This window comes from Chanodichthys erythropterus, chromosome 7 (genome assembly GCF_024489055.1).
Source record: "Chanodichthys erythropterus isolate Z2021 chromosome 7, ASM2448905v1, whole genome shotgun sequence".
Classification (NCBI taxonomy): Eukaryota; Metazoa; Chordata; class Actinopteri; order Cypriniformes; family Xenocyprididae; genus Chanodichthys; species Chanodichthys erythropterus.
Genome location: NC_090227.1, coordinates 4,721,196 through 4,740,856, shown reverse-complemented (window position 1 = coordinate 4,740,856; position 19,661 = coordinate 4,721,196). Strand labels below are relative to the sequence as shown.

Genomic DNA, 19,661 nt, shown 5'->3' with positions numbered 1-19,661 from the left:
CACAGCAGCCCAGAAAACTACTGCAGGTGTACATGCCAGAAACTAAAGGTTCCTGAAAAACTGCACAGGTCTTAACATTGAGACATTGATTTTTCTTTCTGCTCGCCCAGTGGGAACAGTAGTTCAAATTTTGTACTTATCCTATACACCAATCAGTCATAACGTTATGAGCACTGACAGGTGAAGTTAATAACACTGATTATCTCTTCATCACGACAGCTGTTAGTGGGTGGGATATATATAACATTTTGTCCTCAAAGTTGATGTGTCAGAAGCAGGAAAAATGGACAAGCGTAAGAATTTTTTATTATTTATTTATTTGATACTATTTAATTTGAACGATATTTTAAGAATTATAGAAACATCATCCTAGTGTGGCTGTCTGGAGTCTCTCACCCCCACATGACCTCTCCTACCTTTCCCGTCTCCTCGTTCATCATGTGCAGTTCCTGCTCGCTGAGCCAGGCCTCCACCTCTCCCACATCAAAGTAGTACTGCTGAGCCTGGTACATGGCATCCAGCATGAGCTGCCGGCGCTCAGTCTCGGCCCACAGCACCTCCCACAGGTGATGGAGCTGCTCCATACCATCCCTGATGCTGTCTGCCTCTGGACTGCGGATGGATGCGATCACCCCTGCACGCTCCAGAACATCCTCCACACGCGCACGATGACCATGAAGCTCTTTCTGCAGACTCTGAGAGGAGATGACCATGAGAAACAGATTCAGTGAAATCCACATCGCTATATTTTTCTGTCGAGTGCTCAGAGGCAAAAATATCATGGGACGCTGGTGTCCCTTAATGCCAATTCACACCACACAAACACCAACAAATAAGTTAAACCATTGGATTTAGTGTTTTATGAAAAGTAACTGTCATGTTCACACTCTCCCAAAATACACCGACAAACGATGTTCAGTTGGGTGAAAACATACCCGACCAAAGCCAACAGACGCCGACAGGGGTAACACACTGATCTGACAAAACCCAACAAACGTGTTTGTTGGCGTTTGTCTGTGCGGTGTGAATTGGCCTTAATAACAGACGTTTTGAGTATCCTGACCTTCAGGACATCCTTGGTCAGGAGATTATGCTGTTTGACTAAAGTCTAGAATACACTACACATCAGAGCAGATTTTAAAACATACACTTGCCGACTTCGTAAATGGTACAAAGAAAAACTGGGCATCATAACACTAAACTACTGAGTACCACACAGTACCAGACAACAAAGGCCACCTGGTATTAAAGGTGTCGTAGAATGTGTTTTCAAAAGATATAATATAAGTCTAAGGTGTCCCCTGAATGTGTCTGTGAAGTTTCAGCTCAAAATACCCCATAGATTTTTTTTAATTAATTTTTTTAGTTGCCTATTTTGGGGCATCATTAAATATATGCCGATTCAGGCTGCGGCCCCTTTAAATTCTTGTGCTCCCCCCACCCCCCGAGCTCTCGACTAATAAAACAGTGCATAAACAAAGTTCACACAGCTAATATAACCCTCAAATGGATCTTTACAAAGTGTTCATCATGCAGCATGTCTAATCGCGTAAGTATAGTATTTATTTGGATGTTTACATTTGATATTGAATGAGTTTGATAGTGCTCCATGGCTAAAGCTAACATTACACACTGTTGGAGAGATTTATAAAGAATGAAGTTGTGTTTATGAATTATACAGACTGCAAGTGTTTAATAATGAAAATAACGTCATGAGTCTGATCTCCGTGAAGTAAGAAACGATGGTAACTTTAACCACATTTAACAGTACATTAGCAACATGCTAATGAAACATTTAGAAAGACAATTTACAAATATCACTAAAAATTTCATGGATCATGTCAGTTAATATTGGTCCATCTGCCATTTTTCGCTATTGTTCTTGCTTGCTTACCTAGTCTGATGATTCAGCTGTGCACAGATCCAGACGTTAATACTTGCTTGTGTAATGCCTTGAACATGAGCTGGCATATGCAAATATTGGGGGCGTACATATTAATGATCCTGACTGTTACGTTACAAAAGCAGCAGTCTTTTGTGGCTGTTCGAATGCATTGGACCACATGAGCGTTTACACTATGAAACCAATTCGGTCAAATGCGTTTTTGACTACCTCAGAGTGGTCAAAATTTAGTGTCATCCACTTGTGATTGCATTGAGAAAAGACTACTTAATACTAGGTGTAAACAAGGCCAAACTCACACAGAAACATGTGCCTCGTTACTTGAGCCACCTGATATTTAAATGCTTTTTGGTCAATAAAACGTAAAACATTTTGAGCCTGTGCATTTTTACCACTTCCAGAGGTAGCTGAAAACGCATTTGATTGCTTTTGTAGTGTAAACTCTCATGTAGTCGAATGTGTTTGAACAGTGCAAAAGACTGCCTACTGACCTAATGCGTAAACGTTATGCGAATCGCACTAGCCAGACGCGATTTAAACTTTGTCTAAACTTTGTGTGTTTTTCTGTCGTCTCTGGGCGCGTTCATATGTAAATTGCGCAAGCTTATTTGGTCAATTATATTGAAAGATCTGAAAAAAGCCACACATTTACCCGCCCATAGACCCTCCCCTGGAAGAAATCAGGACAGAAGTGGTTGAAAGTGGACAAAAGAGACAGACTGAAATTCCAGGTGTAAACGGGTATGTGCCTCCCTCGTCTACTTGTGATCCGTCCAACCAAGATGCATCTTAATACCAGGTGAAAACAGGGCCAAGGAGACATGAAAAATGAAAACAATGTGTTTTAAAATCAGCTTAAAATATCAAGCATGTTTGATCTCCGACGACTGCATGGAATCATAGTCTGAAGCTAAGAAATCTGACTCTGTGGCCATCATACACTATGCAATTTTTTGTGAAATCTGTCAACTTTGACCCTCTGACTTTTGATAACTAGGGCCCTATCATACACCCGGCGCAACGCAATGCCAGGTGTCGACACAAGTTTTTTTTGCTAGTTTCAGCCCGACTCAGTTATCATTTTCATGTCCAGTGCCACGTTGTTTAAATAGCAAATGCACACTTTTTTTTGGTCAATGACTGCGCCATTGACCAAAAAAACCTGGTCTAAAGTCAATGACGCAGTATTTTATTTTTTTGTTATTTAAAGGCCACTTTAGTAATATGCCCTATAGGCGGGTGCACAACACGCATACACTCTGCTTGGGAGACACGCAGCACACAAACATGCCAAATATTAAAAATAGAAGTGTTCAGTCTTTAGGCTTGCAAATTCTGCTATGTAAATAGCGAATCCGCCATGGTGCAAGCGCACCTGGCTTTTAAGACTAAGTACTACCCTTTTTGACCATGTGCATGGCTCGCCAACCATTTTTTCCATTGTTAAACTAGCAAAAGTGGATTCAGACATGCCATAAGTGCATCGGATCTCCATCCAATGCGCTTAGCCCGTTAAAACAGGGCACCTAGTGTTGAGTCCAGATTGAAAATTGGGGCAACAATCTGTTGTGTATTCCAGCCTCAAGTCAACCAGCTAGACCAGCACCAGACTAGCCTAAACCAGCATCATCTAAGCTGTTCTAAGTAAGATAGAGATTTTGATGTTGCTTGATTACTTGATTCTTCTTCATGAGTTGCTGTACAGCTTGTAAACTTGTCCCATGCTCCTGAGAAGTGGCCATTGGAAGACGCTCTTGTATCCACAACTGCGGACAAACACATACACGATATGTTGCGCGGCATATTGAAAATATCCAAATTAAAGCTAATGGTTGTAATGAGGTTGTTAAACTCACAATTTCATCCTCAAGGTCACGACCAACTTGGTGCACTTCTTTAGAGGCCAGCAGGATACGACGTCTCTCTTTCAGAGGCTCAATCAGCCGTACAATTCGTGTTTCCACACCGACTTGTTTCTCGGACACCTTTTCCATCACCTCCCCCTGCTGAGGGATGGAAGCCGCCTGGGCCTGCAGGTCTCCAACCTCTTTATACCACTGCTCCATATGACACTCCATCGTCTGTAAGCAAGAGAGTAGTGGAAGTGGAGTGAACATGATGAATGAGCAACGGTTGAGGTGCAGGACAGGAAACAAAGTCAGGAGAACAAAGTGGACATCCAAGAGAGAGGGACAGAGAAATACACAATTTAGCACAGTTAAACATTATGACAATACAGATAGTGGGAAAGAGGAGACGAAGAACACCAGAAAGACAAGACGAGACAGGAAGTGAGTTATGACATCATCATAAACTTTTCAAACTTCCAAAGAAAACGTGTTGGTTCGTTATAGTTAAAACGTGCTTGTAAAAAGTTTAAGTCATTGAAAATTGCAAACTAGGTATGATAGCAAAGATATCTTCAACACATATACTACGGTTCAAAAGTTTGGGTTCAGTAAGATTTTTTTTTTTTCTGGGGAAAGAAATTAATACTTTTAATCAGCAGGGATGGAATAAATTTAGTCTCTCAAAATCAAATTCAGTTCTCTTTCACAGCTTATTGCACTCGAATTGTCAAATACACACATTTATGTCAATAGTTCATGTAAACACAGTCGGTTATGTCTTAAGTGAACGTTTACAGTCGGGAAAGAAATCAGATGTGTGTCTATAGTATCTGTGCATTTGGTCTTATAGTGACAGCAGCGTAATACAGTAAACCTGCTGTCTGTCTGTCAAACAACAAAAGAAAAAAAGAAAATCACTCACTGCTCTTGACTGAATAACTTTTGTAGCTTTAATATGAATAAATGTAAATTTAATGCAGTGATTAGTCAGTTTCTGTATGGTTTTTAACTTGAATGCTACTGTTATATAGATCTAATGTAGGCCTACCTGAAAAACTTCAAGCTCTGTTTCATTTGTATCTTCGTTTTATTGTATTTGTCCTATTGTTTGTAATTTGCCTCAAAGATAACAAAGCTAAATTAAAAAATAACGAAAATAACTAATCATCCACCCCTAGTTTCAGGTGTTTTTGTTGGATGTTCTTGATGTTATGTGACATTTCAACATAATATTAATAATAGCACCATATTCAAATGATTTCTGAAGGATCATGTGACTGAAGACTGGAGTAACGATGCTGAAATTCAGCTTTACTATCACAGGAATAAAATATATTTTGTAAGATATATAAAAATTGTAATAATATTTACAATATTATTAGCTCATTTTGATCAAATAAATACAGCCTTTGTGAGGTTAAGACACTTCTTTTTAAAAAACATTAAAAAATTCTCACCGATCCCAAACTTCTGAGAAAGATCCACATGCCCCATTCGTTTAAGATGTTACATAAATTAAGACAGTGAAGTGAACTAGAGTAAATGACCAATCTAATCTATATCAAGGGCATTTCTCATAATTACTATAATGAGATTTAAACTTGTGGCCTATTATTGGAAACATACGATTATTATTGTCACTCTGAAATGAGAAGCAGCAATTCATTGAGTTATAGCACAGTTAACATCATACTAAAAGAGACTTCATGTATTGCATCCCTATAATTGTGAATTACAAGTATTTTAAAATATGCAACTGAACCTTAAAAAGAAAATAGAATTAGAATGACTATACTCAAAATGTTTAATTTTGACATGCACACTTACAGTAACCCTTACTGAATGCAAATGTTTCTTTAGTGACAATTTGAAAAATGCTGATGTATAAAAGGATAGGAAATATAACACAATAAAAACCACACACTCCCATACACACATATGATGCACATATGAAATATATGCTGGTGAAGATTGATGGGAATTTAAAGAGAGAAAAATGCAAACTGAAAGAAAGAGAGGGTGTGTGCAAATCAAGAAAGCGAAATGAAGATGCTACAATACCGCTGACGGTGATGTGGGTGGAGTGACGTGGGAACAGAGCTGAAACTGAACTCAGATCAGCTGAGAGCCATGGCATGCTGTCAGAGAGGAGAGCCACACCAGCGACATGAATTACACTCATACGGTGGACAGTGATGAGGCTCATATTACCAGTAAATGCAGCAGTGGAAAACAAAATAAAAGTCTTCAGCACAAGAATCAGAAGGAAATAAAGAGCAAATTAAAGGCATGTTGGAAACCAGCAATCTGATGAGCAAATTCTGGAGGAAACATCATCTTGATGCGCAAAGAGTTTCTAAACACTGAAAGCTGCTGACGCATGTGTCTGTAAAAGAAAGAGTCAAGACCTGTAGTTTCTTCAGCTGCTTGTTGACAGTGGTCAGGTCCTGGCCGTAGTCCACATGTGCCAGCTGTCCCTCAAGCTGCTCGAGGCGTTGGTCCAGGCTGGAGTAGCTCTGCACCAGCAGGTCGGCCCGGTTGGCCTCAAACAGCTGCCGGGCTTTGGCTTGGGTGGTGCTCTCCAGATCCTGCCAGCACTCACGGATCTCCTCCAGTTTCTTCTTCACCAGCGCGCTCAGCTCCGGCTTCTCCTGCATTAACCGCTGGCCCTCCTGAGAACACAGAGCGGAAGAGAGAACCATTAAGGCCCTGATATACTTCAAACAAAGTTCTTTTTCGTTCTTCGTTTAGGGGTAAAACGAAGTTCGAAATGAGTGAGCTGCGATACACTGTAAACGAACATCTGACACACTGCTGAGAGCGACGGTTAGATATGTAAATATGTGCCGTGCACTTTCTTCTTAAACACAGCAAAAATGAGAAAACAGCAAGAATTTATTATAGAAAGCATAAGAAGGGCGTCTGATCATAACCGCATGGGAATAGCACGAGCTCTGTAAAGTAGCACTCCAGTCACGTCACGTCTTCATAAAGCACTTTATTCAATAGATTGCTTAAAATCAAGCAGCTTTACAGTATCAAACATGAAAAACAGCGTTAGTGCCTCATTTTTTTTTTAAAGCAGCTATCCAGTATGTTTAATATTTTCACCAGCGGAGCTCTTACCTCGACAAACTCAAACACACAAAATGAATCAGAGACGCGTCCCACGCGAGAGAAGGCGGAGCCTCTGAGCACACCTCCTATTACGTTATCGTCGCGGACCAATGGTAGTACAAAGGTGTTTTGCAGCTGGAGCGAACTTTTCCTGAAAGTTCACTTTGGCAAGCCGTTTCGAACTTCCAAAAAGAACACTAAACGAACTTCGTTTTGGCGTGATTTTGTTCGAAATGACGTCACATCAGTTCATTCTTCGATTTCGTTTGAAGTATACGGGGGCCTTTAGTACTGAAAGGTGAAGACTGTTTCTGTTCCACTCGTGGCCACTGCAATTTGCCCCTATTTGGGTGTGAGCAAAAACACAGCGTTTTTGTGTGTGTCCCTTTAAATGCAAATGAGCTGCTGCTCCCGGCCCCCTTTCCAGAAGAGGGCGGAGCTTTAACAGCTCGTGCTTCGGTTACAACAAAGCTGGAGATCTGCCTACAAAATGAACATGTACAGCAAACTGGTCGAGTCATGAATCGAATCAAATCAATGAATCATTTTTAAAACAGTTCAAATAAACTGAAAGCTCAAATCACTCAAGACACGCAGCTCACGAAAGCCAACATGTTCTAACAAAGGAAAAGACTGAGAGTCTGAGAGATTAACTAGTCATTACCACATCACAGTAATCACAGCTCAGTTTAGCAGAGTGCTGAGGACTGTGATTCACACAAGTACAGTTGGCCGTGTCTGGACTTCAGCCTACCTAAAAGAAAACTGCACCTGCGTCACTTCAGATCAGCTCAGGACAGAGAGAGCTGATCTAACAATGAGAGCAGATGCTTCATCACAGACACACATAGATTAGAAAACTGCTGAAGTCTATTTGTTCTTAGACACTCATCTGTGCTCCACATTTAGCTTGAAAAGTTCGAACTATAGAAACAGAACACAGTTTTAAAGCAGGTACATCTGGCATGTAGACCTGTTACGGCATCTATCACTATTACTAGAAATGTGCTTTATTATATTGAACATACACTTATTGTGTACTGAAAGTGTTCACCCAAAAATGAAAATGATCCCATGATTTACTCACCCTCAAGCCATATTTGAATTTCTTCTTTCAGATTAACGCATAGGTATATTTAGATATATTTAAAAATATCCTGGATCTTCCAAGCTTTTTTAAATGATAGTGAATGGGGGAAGCTAGGGCTGGATGATATGGCCAAAATTTATATCACGATATAATTCTTAATTTCGGTCGATACGATATAATTCCGATATCAATATGAACTATATAATAGCCTCAGTAAAACTGTCAAGAACGGCCACAACGGATGTCTGTACCTACAAACGTCTGAAAAATGAATTTGCCAAATCTATGAAATCTCTTCCTATAAAATTATATAATATTTTAGAAATAAAAACAGTACAAATACATTTATGTTCAGCTTTTATTTGTATTTAGCCTTCATACAAACATAAAAATAAACATAAGACTCACTTACTTTAGTAATATTAATATCTTAAACATTAAACTATAACGTAGGCTGATTTTATTATTCTTAAAGCGTCATGAAACCCCAAAACACTTTTTTTGAGATGTAAACAGATATGTATAGGCTGCACATCATTGAAAACACAATGTTATTCATAAGTGAAAAATAGTTATTTTTGCATTTTTCAGAGCGATTTCATGTCGTCCTGTTTGAAAAGCTGAGTCGGAGCAACGTCACAAAATCTGACGTAGTCGTGTACTTTCGGCCCAAGTATGGGCATGGTCGAACATGCTGATGTAGACCATTTCGAGCGAATCTCGACATATATATTCATGACATAAAGCTCATTTAATCCAATCACTGCGCTGTAGTATGCATAAGATAATTGCAGTATTATGCATGAGGAAGCATCACTTCTCTCGGAAGTGGATTGTTTTGCTGTAATCTACCAGCACAAATGAAACATATGTTCGCATGAGATCGCATTACAGCGGAGAATTCAAATGTCACAAAAGTGCTGTTCATCACCTCTGCCTGCTCTAGCTGCGTTCAAATACGCAAGCCGTAGGCTGTTTACCTCAGCACAGCACGTGTGTGGTTTGTATTTTGCTCGCGATGCAGTCAGAACTGGAATTTGAATACGAACACATGAAAAATACGATTGTTTTTATGATGATACAGGCGGAACGCGCATATGCTCGGTTTCAGCGCGGAGCTCCGCGATGAGTTTAATAACACTAGCCACGTGACACATAGCTCATACAGAATAAAGTATCCGTGTTTACAGTTTTTATTTCACACATTCTCCTGCACCAAACATTAACCAGCACGGTGTAGTTATGCACACATATTTTCATCAAGTTGTGGAAACTCATTTAAAACTTGCAGCGTTCGCGTTTGATCTTCTTAGCGTACAACTGTTGAGCACTGGCTGCGTGTCTCTGTGGTGTACGTCATCACGCAAATAGCCAATCGCGTTCTGCTCTTTCTAACGGCTGCGCCTCAGTGATGCTGTAGCTGCGTTCCATTCGACAGCGTCCCTACGTAGTGTTCACTGCTCCCTACTCCCTGAGCACGGTATATCAGTTAAAGTGGACTTCCCTGGCAATAATCGTTCATTTGGAACGCCCTGCAAACGTCATCAAAGAAAGTCAACAACGGATATAACATAAATAAATATTATAATTTACTTTCGAATTTAAAATTGACTCTTAACAGATTTGAAGCTGTAACTGTCATGCCATATGAAAATAAATTCTCATTTGGTTAACTATCTTAATCCACCGTCTGGGTCTCATCTCATGCGCTTTCTTTTCCACGCGCAGCCGCATAGTAAATACTTCTGAGGTAAATAAAGTAAAATAAAAAATGAGAGCCTCAGCTGCTTTTCAACACTTTTACTTTGTCATGCCTATTCATACAATAAAATATGCAACACTCATCGCCATAACCTCATACTTTCGTTCGTATAATAACAAAATTTATGAATATTCAAAATTCAAACGTAAATTCTTCCATCAGTGAGCCGTTTAATAATTCTTTCAACGGCTCTGCTCCATCGTAGTTCTGACTGGTGGCGGTGCGCAATGACAGTTGGGTAATTTTACCTCTCTACTTCCTGTGAAGTGATGTATCGATGTTCCTCTATGCTTATTCCCTATGCCGTTTGCAGTGCCCTTCGAACTGAACACGTTCGCTCCCTTCAGAATGGAATCTCACTTAAGATGGCGAAATACCCTGTGAAGTCCACTTCGCAGTCCACTTACAGTTGAATGGAACGCATGTATATATCGAAATACCGGAAATGTGTTTAAGAATCATATCACCGTTATCGAAAAAAATTATATCGCGATATATATTGATATTGAATTATTGTCCAGCCCTAGGGGAAGCCCCTAAAAGCGCATCCATCCATCATAAAAAATAATCCGGCTCCAGGGGCTTAATAAAGACCTTCTGAAGCAAAGCGATTGGTTTTTGTAAGAAACGTATGGATCCATATTTAAAACTTTGTAAACAAAAATAACTAGTTTTCAACAGACAACCGTACTCACACTGCGCAAGTCAACTTGCGCCACGAGAATAACCCCTGACACGATGTATGACGCAGGATGTAGGAGTATCGTAAGCTCTTGAGGTTTAAACAAATATGGCTGGGCATCAAACTCAACTTTCTCTTCTCTTATATCGAAATCCTCCAACATTTCTCTTTAAAATATCTCATTTTAGACTTCTAATTCGTGAACTGTGTTTGTTTTGCTCTATCCTCTAAGCCAGTGGTTCCCAACCTGGAGTCTGCACCCCCCTTAGGGGGGAGCGAGAGTTTATATGCTTTGAGGTCAAACATGAATATGAAAAACCTTTTTATATTGTTTCTAACAATGCACCAAATGATAGGCTTTTTATCCGAAAATGTTGTCAATTAATTCATTTGATTCTATATGTGGTCTCTCAGCTTGTCGATCACATAAACCGATCACATTTTTATGATACAAAAGACGCGAGCTTGCACACCAGCTTTGAGTGTCATGAATGTGGCTCCCTCGGTCCCTCCTCCGGACCATCGGAGGGAGCCATCTCCGGAATACTGAACAGTTACCATTCGGACTACATTTCCCTTGGGCCCTCATTCCTGGGACTGATTGCACACACACCTGCAACACATCACATCCACACTACTTAAGACACACACACACACACTTACACCGCGAAGTCTTGATTTGCCGAGGTGATCATTACTGAGCGTTTTTCTGTGGACTGCTATCTGTTTTCGTCTGGACTGTTTATCTCTTGTGACCCATCGCCGCCTGCCCTGATTACTGCCTGTTTCCTGGACTGTGTTTGTGTTGCCGCCTGCCTTGATCTCTGCCTGTCCCTTGACTCTGTTTGTCTGCCGCCTGCCACGACCATTGCCTGTTCCTGTTTATGCCTCTGCCTTAGCCCTGTTCTGCTTTGTTGATTTTTCTAAATAAACGCTGCAAATGGATCCACACTCTGCCGACTCATCACTACAGAAGACTTCGCCGCACAGCGATCCAGCAGCTCTCCAGCAGATATCGTCTGAACTATCTGCCCAGGCCAACCAGCTGGCGGTGCATCAACACCAACTCACCCGCCTAACCTCCCTTACCGAAGAGCTGGTGAAGACGCTACAGGGCCTCCAATTCAGTCCCGCCGCAGCCGCCACGCCGCCGCCCTCTGCCGCCGCCGCTCCAGCCTTCGCGGCCTCTCCGGCAGTCAACCCACGCCTCGCGCTCCCGGAGAAATTCGACGGTAATCCTGCCAGATGCAAGGGATTCCTCCTACAATGCTCCTTGTTCATCAACCAACAGCCGTCTCTGTATCCCACCGAGTCCAGTCGGATAGCGTCTGTGTGTTCCCTGCTTTCTGGGAAAGCCTTGGATTGGGCCACCGCGGTGTGGCAGGATGGCGGATCCACATTCCCCACGTTCCAGGATTTCCTGCGGAGCTTCAAAGAAGTCTTCGAGCACCCCGAAGGAGGCAAGAGTGCGGGCGATCAACTACTCGCCCTCAGCCAAGGTAAACAAACAGCTGCCGAGTATGCACTGAACTTCCGCACGTTAGCCGCACAAACTAATTGGGTTGAAGACACTTTAAAACTGCTTTTCCGAAGGGGTCTGACACTAGAGTTACAAGCCGAGCTCGCTTGCCGAGATGAAGGAAGTTCGCTCAACGCGTTCATTGAACTCGCCATTCATATAGACAATCTGCTACGAACTCGACGCCCGAACCGCTTATCTACCCCCGTCAGTCCCGCTCCAGAGCCCATGCAACTCGGTTACACTCCTCTGCAACCCGAGGAGAGAGAGAGGAGACGGCAGCTTCATCTCTGTCTCTATTGCGGCCAGGCCGGCCACATTAAGATCAACTGCCCCGTACGGCCTCAAGCCTCCAGTTCCAAAGCGGTGAGTTCCATGCATCAGCTCAACCATTCTGCTAGCTGTTTTAAAATTCCCATCCAAATTACTGTCAATGGCAAACACATACTCACTGACGCCCTGCTAGATTCTGGAGCTGCTGGGAATTTTATATCAGAGACATTCATTAATGAACATGGCATCCCTCTAACAGACTGTAATTCCCTGTTAACAGTGGAGGCGCTAGATGGGAAACCCATCGGCGGAGGAAGAGTGGCTCACATCTCCGCCGAAGTTTTGCTGCAAATAGGAGCCCTTCACCACGAACGAATCCGATTTTATGTCATCCACTCGCCCAGCAACCCTGTAATCCTTGGTTTACCCTGGCTCAGAATGCATAACCCTCGTGTTTCCTGGAAGGACTGTCAAATTCTACAGTGGGACGCAAACTGTCATAAAAACTGTCTCAAACCAGTAACCCCGCTACCCATTCAAATTACTTCACTCCACGGCACAGATACTGAGAAACCCAACATTCCCGATGAGTACGCCGATCTGGCCGTGGTTTTCAGCAAGAACAAATCCACTGAGCTACCTCCACATCGCCCCAGTGACTGCGCTATAGACCTGCTGCCTGGCACCACGCCCCCCAAGGGCAGGATCTTTCCCCTATCACAACCCGAATCAGCAGCTATGAAAGCTTACATCGAGGAGGAGCTGGAGAAAGGATTTATCCGGCCATCCACCTCACCAGCCGCCTCTGGGTTCTTCTTTGTCAAAAAAAAGGATGGTGGTTTAAGACCCTGTATCGATTACCGAGGATTAAATGATATCACAGTCAAGTTCCAGTACCCTCTGCCTCTGGTTCCTCCAGCCCTTGAACAACTTCGTCAGGCGGCTTACTTCACCAAACTGGACCTTCGCTGCGCCTATAATCTGATTCGCATTCGTGAAGGAGACGAATGGAAAACCGCATTCTCCACCACCACTGGTCACTATGAGACTCTTGTCATGCCGTTCGGGCTGTCCAACAGTCCATCCGTCTTCCAGTCATTCATGAACGACATCTTCCGAGATATGCTCAACCGCTGGGTCATCATCTACATAGACGACATCCTGATTTATTCCAATTCCTACGAAGAACATGTCCAACACGTTCGGGCGGTCCTCCAAAGGTTAATCCAGCATCAACTATACGCCAAGGCAGAGAAATGCGAATTTCATCGAACCTCCACAACCTTCCTGGGCTACGTGATCAGCCGTGAGGGCGTGGCGATGGATGACAACAAGGTTAAAGCGGTTCTGGAATGGCCGCAACCTCGCACATTGAAGGAACTACAACGGTTCTTGGGGTTCGCCAACTTCTACAGGCGGTTCATACGAAACTTCAGCAGCGTTGCAGCCCCACTCACGTCTATGACCAAACGACAATCCTCCCGCCTCGCCTGGTCCCCCGAGGCAGTACAGGCCTTCCAGGAATTAAAAGAACGGTTCACCTCAGCTCCCATTCTCCACCATCCAGACCCCGAACTCCCTTTCATCGTAGAAGTGGATGCATCCAGCACGGGCATAGGGGCCGTGCTCTCCCAACGGCAAGGTGACCCCGGGAAAACGTACCCCTGTGCATTCTTCTCACGGAAGATGTCGGCAGCTGAACGTAATTACGACGTGGGCAACCGAGAACTGCTAGCCATGAAGGCGGCTCTAGAGGAGTGGCGACATTGGCTGGAAGGGGCTAAACATCCATTTACCATTCTCACGGATCACAAGAATCTGGAATACCTACGCTCCGCCAAACGTCTCAACCCACGACAAGCTAGGTGGGCTTTGTTCTTTACGCGGTTTCAATTCGTGGTGACATACAGACCAGGCTCGAAAAACACCAAGGCGGACGCGTTGTCTCGGCAACATGAGGAGGTGGAACGGACAGAGTGCACAGACAACATTATTCCTCACACCTTACTTATCGCTCCAGTTCAGTGGGATATCATTACAGAGATTACTCAGGCCAACGAACAGACCACACCCCCTTCGACATGCCCGCCAGACCGCACGTATGTTCCCGACCGGTTTCGTGACAGGCTGATTCATCATGTACATGACTTCCCTAGTTCCGGCCATCCGGGCATTACAGCCACTTTCAAGCTCCTGCAAAACCAGTTCTGGTGGGATTCCATGCTGGCCGACACCACTCACTTCATCTCCAACTGCTCACCCTGTCAGACTACCAAAGCCTCGCACCAAGCACCAGCGGGTTTGCTACAACCTTTGCCCATTCCTCAACGCCCATGGTCTCACATAGCCGTTGACTTCGTCACTGATCTCCCAGCATCCCAGGGCCACACTACCATCCTCACAGTCATTGACCACTTTTCTAAAGCATGCAGACTCATCCCCCTGGCCAAGTTACCCACAGCATTTGAAACCGCTGAGGTGCTTTGCAATTATGTGTTTCGATTCTATGGACTACCCGAGGATATTGTGTCAGACAGGGGACCCCAGTTTACTTCTCGAGTGTGGTCTGCGTTCTTCAAGAACCTCAATGTCAACGTTAGCCTCACCTCTGGGTACCATCCAGAATCCAATGGCCAAACTGAGCGCATGAATCAAGAATTAACTAGATTCCTACGCACTTATTGCCATCGCAACCAGAGTGACTGGAGCCGTTACCTGCTCTGGGCGGAGTACGCCCAAAACTCCCTGCAAAAACCTGCCACTAGCATCACACCCTTTCAATGTATCTTGGGCTTTCAACCTCCGTTATTCCCCTGGTCAGGAGAACCATCCAGCCTACCGTCTGTCAATGAGTGGATGCAAAGAAGCGAGGAGACTTGGGACCAAGCTCACCATCACCTCCAGCGTGCTGTAAGAAGACAGGAGATACAGGCTAACCGACGACGTCGTCCCAATCCTCAGTACACTGCGGGACAATGGGTATGGCTGTCCACTAGAGACCTCCGGCTAAGGCTTCCATGCAGAAAACTCAGTCCCAGGTTTGTTGGGCCCTTTCAAATTATTAAACAAATAACTCCAGTGTCATATCGTTTAGATTTGCCTTCTAATTACCGTGTGTCTCCTACTTTTCATGTTTCGCTGTTGAAACCCTCCAGGGGCCCGGGGGAGGAGCCGGAGGGAGCCGAAGCCCGCAACCCCCCACCCTTGATGGTCGAGGGCGAGGAAGCTTATCGCGTACGAGAGTTGATCGATTCCAGGCGCCGGGGTAGGAGACTGCAGTACCTGGTCGACTGGGAGGGGTTTGGCCCGGAGGAGCGATCCTGGGTCAATACGGATGATATCCTGGACCCGTCACTCATAGAGGAGTTTCATAGGACGCACCCGGAGAGACCGGCCCCGCGACCACGCGGTAGACCCCGGCGCCCGCGCCCTCGCGTCTGGAGCCGCTCACAGGGGGGGGGCTCTGTCATGAATGTGGCTCCCTCGGTCCCTCCTCCGGACCATCGGAGGGAGCCATCTCCGGAATACTGAACAGTTACCATTCGGACTACATTTCCCTTGGGCCCTCATTCCTGGGACTGATTGCACACACACCTGCAACACATCACATCCACACTACTTAAGACACACACACACACACTTACACCGCGAAGTCTTGATTTGCCGAGGTGATCATTACTGAGCGTTTTTCTGTGGACTGCTATCTGTTTTCATCTGGACTGTTTATCTCTTGTGACCCATCGCCGCCTGCCCTGATTACTGCCTGTTTCCTGGACTGTGTTTGTGTTGCCGCCTGCCTTGATCTCTGCCTGTCCCTTGACTCTGTTTGTCTGCCGTCTGCCACGACCATTGCCTGTTCCTGTTTATGCCTCTGCCTTAGCCCTGTTCTGCTTTGTTGATTTTTCTAAATAAACGCTGCAAATGGATCCACACTCTGCCGACTCATCACTACAGTGAGAGCCTCGGCAAAAATGAAAAGTCAGTAGCTGCTGGTGTGTATAACGCAGTGAAAACGTCAAAAAGTCTTACGGGTTTGGAACGACGTGAGGATGATTAATTAATGACAGAAATTTCATTTTTGGGTGAACTAACCCTTTAAAATCTGGCTTGTAATTCCCACCAGAACAATCTGGCAATCACACATGCTAAAAACCACTCAAAACCTCATATCGACCACATAGCAATGCCCTGGCAACACCCTAGCACAATGGCGGCAAATTTTGCATGGGCAAGGTCAAAGACCACACATGTTTTCTGTAGAAAATGTAAAAACCTCTTTATATCTCATCGTTTCTTTGTTTTTTTCCTCATTCATTACAAATACTCTTGTGCACAGGCAGTTTTTTGGAACATTTTTCCATATTACAGACAGTGCCAAGGTCTACAGAAGCTGGCATGAGCGCAGACTAAACACCTCACACACACATTATCCCTCCCCCACCTGATCTCCACACAGACCATGGGATCCTAAAACACACATGCACATACACAGACATGCAGCGTTCCTCCCCCAACACAGTGAACCATTATAACTCATCCTCTCTGTCAGGACTGGGTGAGGGGGAAGGGGGTTGGTACAGCGATACAGCAGTGACCATGGAAATGATGCCCATGAGCACAGGAGTCAGACCGGCTGCTTCCCACTCAAACACACACACACAAGCCGTCAGCCAATCAATGACATCACAGGCTATCTGAAGTGTGTGTGGAAAAACAAAGATGGAAGTATGTAGCTACGCACAATGAAGTGAAAAATACTGTGTATTTTTGAAACCATTTTCAATAAGGATTTGAATCTAATTGAATGCAACAATAACACAACAAGACTAAAACTGTATTATCTTGCAAAACATAATCTAATATTCTGTTTTAAAAGCATTTTTTACAGTGTATGCACAGCGTACAGTCAACAATATGTTAAAGCCTAATTACATAATATACAGAAAAATGAGCTAATTAATCCCTGGACCTTTTGTAAACCCTGGGTACAGACTCTGGATTAAGCAACGTTTTCACATTTGTCATTTTAAAAGAGGTTAGCACCTTTATGAGTCCTGCCTGAACTGCAGTGCTAAATTAAACTATGCTTATTTCATCACATATTCATGCATTTTTAAATATGTAAATGACAGCTTAACCCAGGATGATGACTGTGACAGACAAACACAGAATTTAGCTCACACAGACTTATATAATGAAAATAAAATATTAGTATTGCATTACAACAAATTAATTATGTTATTAGCCTACTACTTATCAACATGGAACCTTATTATGAGTCTGAGGTGATCACCTGAGATTCGCATCCAGTATAGACGCATGTAACAGCAGTGTCTGTCCACATTAGAAGTGCCCTTCAGTGATGTTGCATATGTGTAATCTGATGGGAGTCTGTGCCAGTCATGCATGTCACATTGCAACAGCTGCCGCAGTCTTTTTTTGATGTGAGAAGAGAGCTGGGAAATAGGACAAGTGATCTCTAAAGGTTACATTAGCTGTGGTATTAGAAATGGATTCACAAACATTTTTTATTGTTCTGTACGCCTGAAGATGAGGACAGAACAGAACAGACTGTATGGCTAAATCACATGTCCAGTCACATTTCACCCCAATGTAAAAGCATTACATAGAATAAGACATTTGCATTAAACATGAAGCCTTTTTATGACCATTAAGACTGTATTTTGACTTTAATTTCCTGATTAAAATTGCGAAGCATCTAAATGTTTTACTTTCGATTTCCACCTTTTTGTGTTTTTTGGAGTATGGGAAAGCAGCACGGCATCTGCACTAAAAATAAAGTTCCTTTATTGGCATTGATGATTCCATGAAGAACCTTTAATAACCATGGAACATTTCTACAGCATCTTTATAGTGGAAAAAAGTTCTTTAATAAAATGTTCTAAGAAAAATGGCTCTTTTAAGAACTGTTTACTGAGAGGTTCTTTGGGGCACAAAAAATGGTTCTTCTATGGCATCTCTGCGAAAACCCCCTAGTTTTAAAGGGATAGTTCACCCAAAAACGAAAATTCGGTTGTCATTTACTCACCCTCAAGTTGTTCCAAACCTGTATGAATTTTGCTGAACACAAAAGAAGATATTTTGAAGAACATTTGATGGACCCCACTGAATTCCATAGTATGAAAAAAAAAAAAAAGTCAACAGAGCCTATCAACTGTTTTGTTACCGACATTCTTCAAAATATCTTCTGTGTTTAGCAGAAGAAAGAAATTCATACAAGTTTGGAACAACTTGAGGGTGAGTAAATGATAACAGAATTTTCATTTTTGGATGAACCATCCCTTTGTGAGTGTGTGAGCTATAGAGACGAGGACTGTAGAGGTTTCGGTCTGCAGCAGAGCCGCTTCACACAACAGAGCTGGGTTAAAAATGGTGCTGCGTGAGGCTTTATGTAACATCTCTCTTGGTGACGGCATTACTTGTTCTCTGCCTCCTCAGGAATCTGGCCTGAGCTCTTCCAGCATGCACTGGATATACACATAGTCACATTGTTGACTTCTGTGTCACCGTGCTTTGACAAAACACTAAAGAGTGAACACTTGAGATAAGAGTTGGTGTGGGAGAAGTGGGTGGTAGGAGGAATAAGACATAATCTGTGTCTGAGTGTGTAATGAGTCACAATAGAGGACTCTTGAAGTTTCATCAAAGTGATATTGTCACTGTGATTTTGCATGTCCTTTCGAGCTGGCGGCAAAGTAAAATCAGATTATTGAAATGTTGGAAATTAATATGCAGAACACCAGCAAATCATGTGTATGTGAGTCCACAAGCAACCAATGATACACAACATTGAACTAGTGAGGTACCATATTGCTCTGGGAATTAGTTACCCCAGGCCCAGCTGTTAGCACGATTCCCAGAGGAGCAAACCATGATAAATACCCTCCGGGAAACAGTGTTTGGCAGAGGGCTGGAGATACATTATGCTAATATCAAAAAAATCCTTCAAGGATGTAAACAATCATTTAAGGACAAGTTTCAGAAATGGAGCAGGAATACTTGAAGTTAGATTAAGAACTTATAGGTATAGTTTCCAATTGATGACAATTTTAAATTTTGGGTAAACTGTCCCTTTAAGAGGGGCAAGGGGAAAAAAAATCTTATTTTGGTGTTATAACAATTCCTCTGTTTTTAATTTAAAACATATGTAGTTTAATAGTATGTTTTAGGCCTAGTTATGTTATTTTATGGGCAAGAGGTAATAAAATATTAATTTAGACTGACAGTTTGTCATTATGATATACTTAAATGGAAGTATTTAACAGAGACAGACAACAGTGTATATAGTTTATATTGTTTAGGGCTGTCACTAACGATTATTTTGGTAATCAAGTAATCGGTCGATTGTTTTGACAATCAATTGAGTGACCGGTCGATTATTTTGGCAATTAAACAAGTAATGGCATGATTATTCTGCCGATTAATCGAGTAATCAGGTGTTTAT

The 19,661-nt window shown here is 43.0% G+C and overlaps 1 protein-coding gene across 2 annotated transcripts in view; it reads right to left on the bottom strand.

Annotated features, from left to right (window-relative positions):
* LOC137022555 (spectrin beta chain, non-erythrocytic 4-like) overlaps positions 1–19,661 on the bottom strand; it is a 92,311-nt gene that overhangs the window by 16,253 nt on the left and 56,397 nt on the right. For both annotated transcript variants that reach the window (XM_067388945.1, XM_067388946.1), the window contains exons 19-22: positions 6,162–6,425; positions 3,760–3,984; positions 3,580–3,669; positions 417–695 (exon numbers count right to left, since the gene is read on the bottom strand). In XM_067388945.1, the coding sequence (XP_067245046.1) occupies positions 417–695; positions 3,580–3,669; positions 3,760–3,984; positions 6,162–6,425 (858 nt within the window). The remainder of the gene's footprint in view (positions 1–416; positions 696–3,579; positions 3,670–3,759; positions 3,985–6,161; positions 6,426–19,661) is intronic.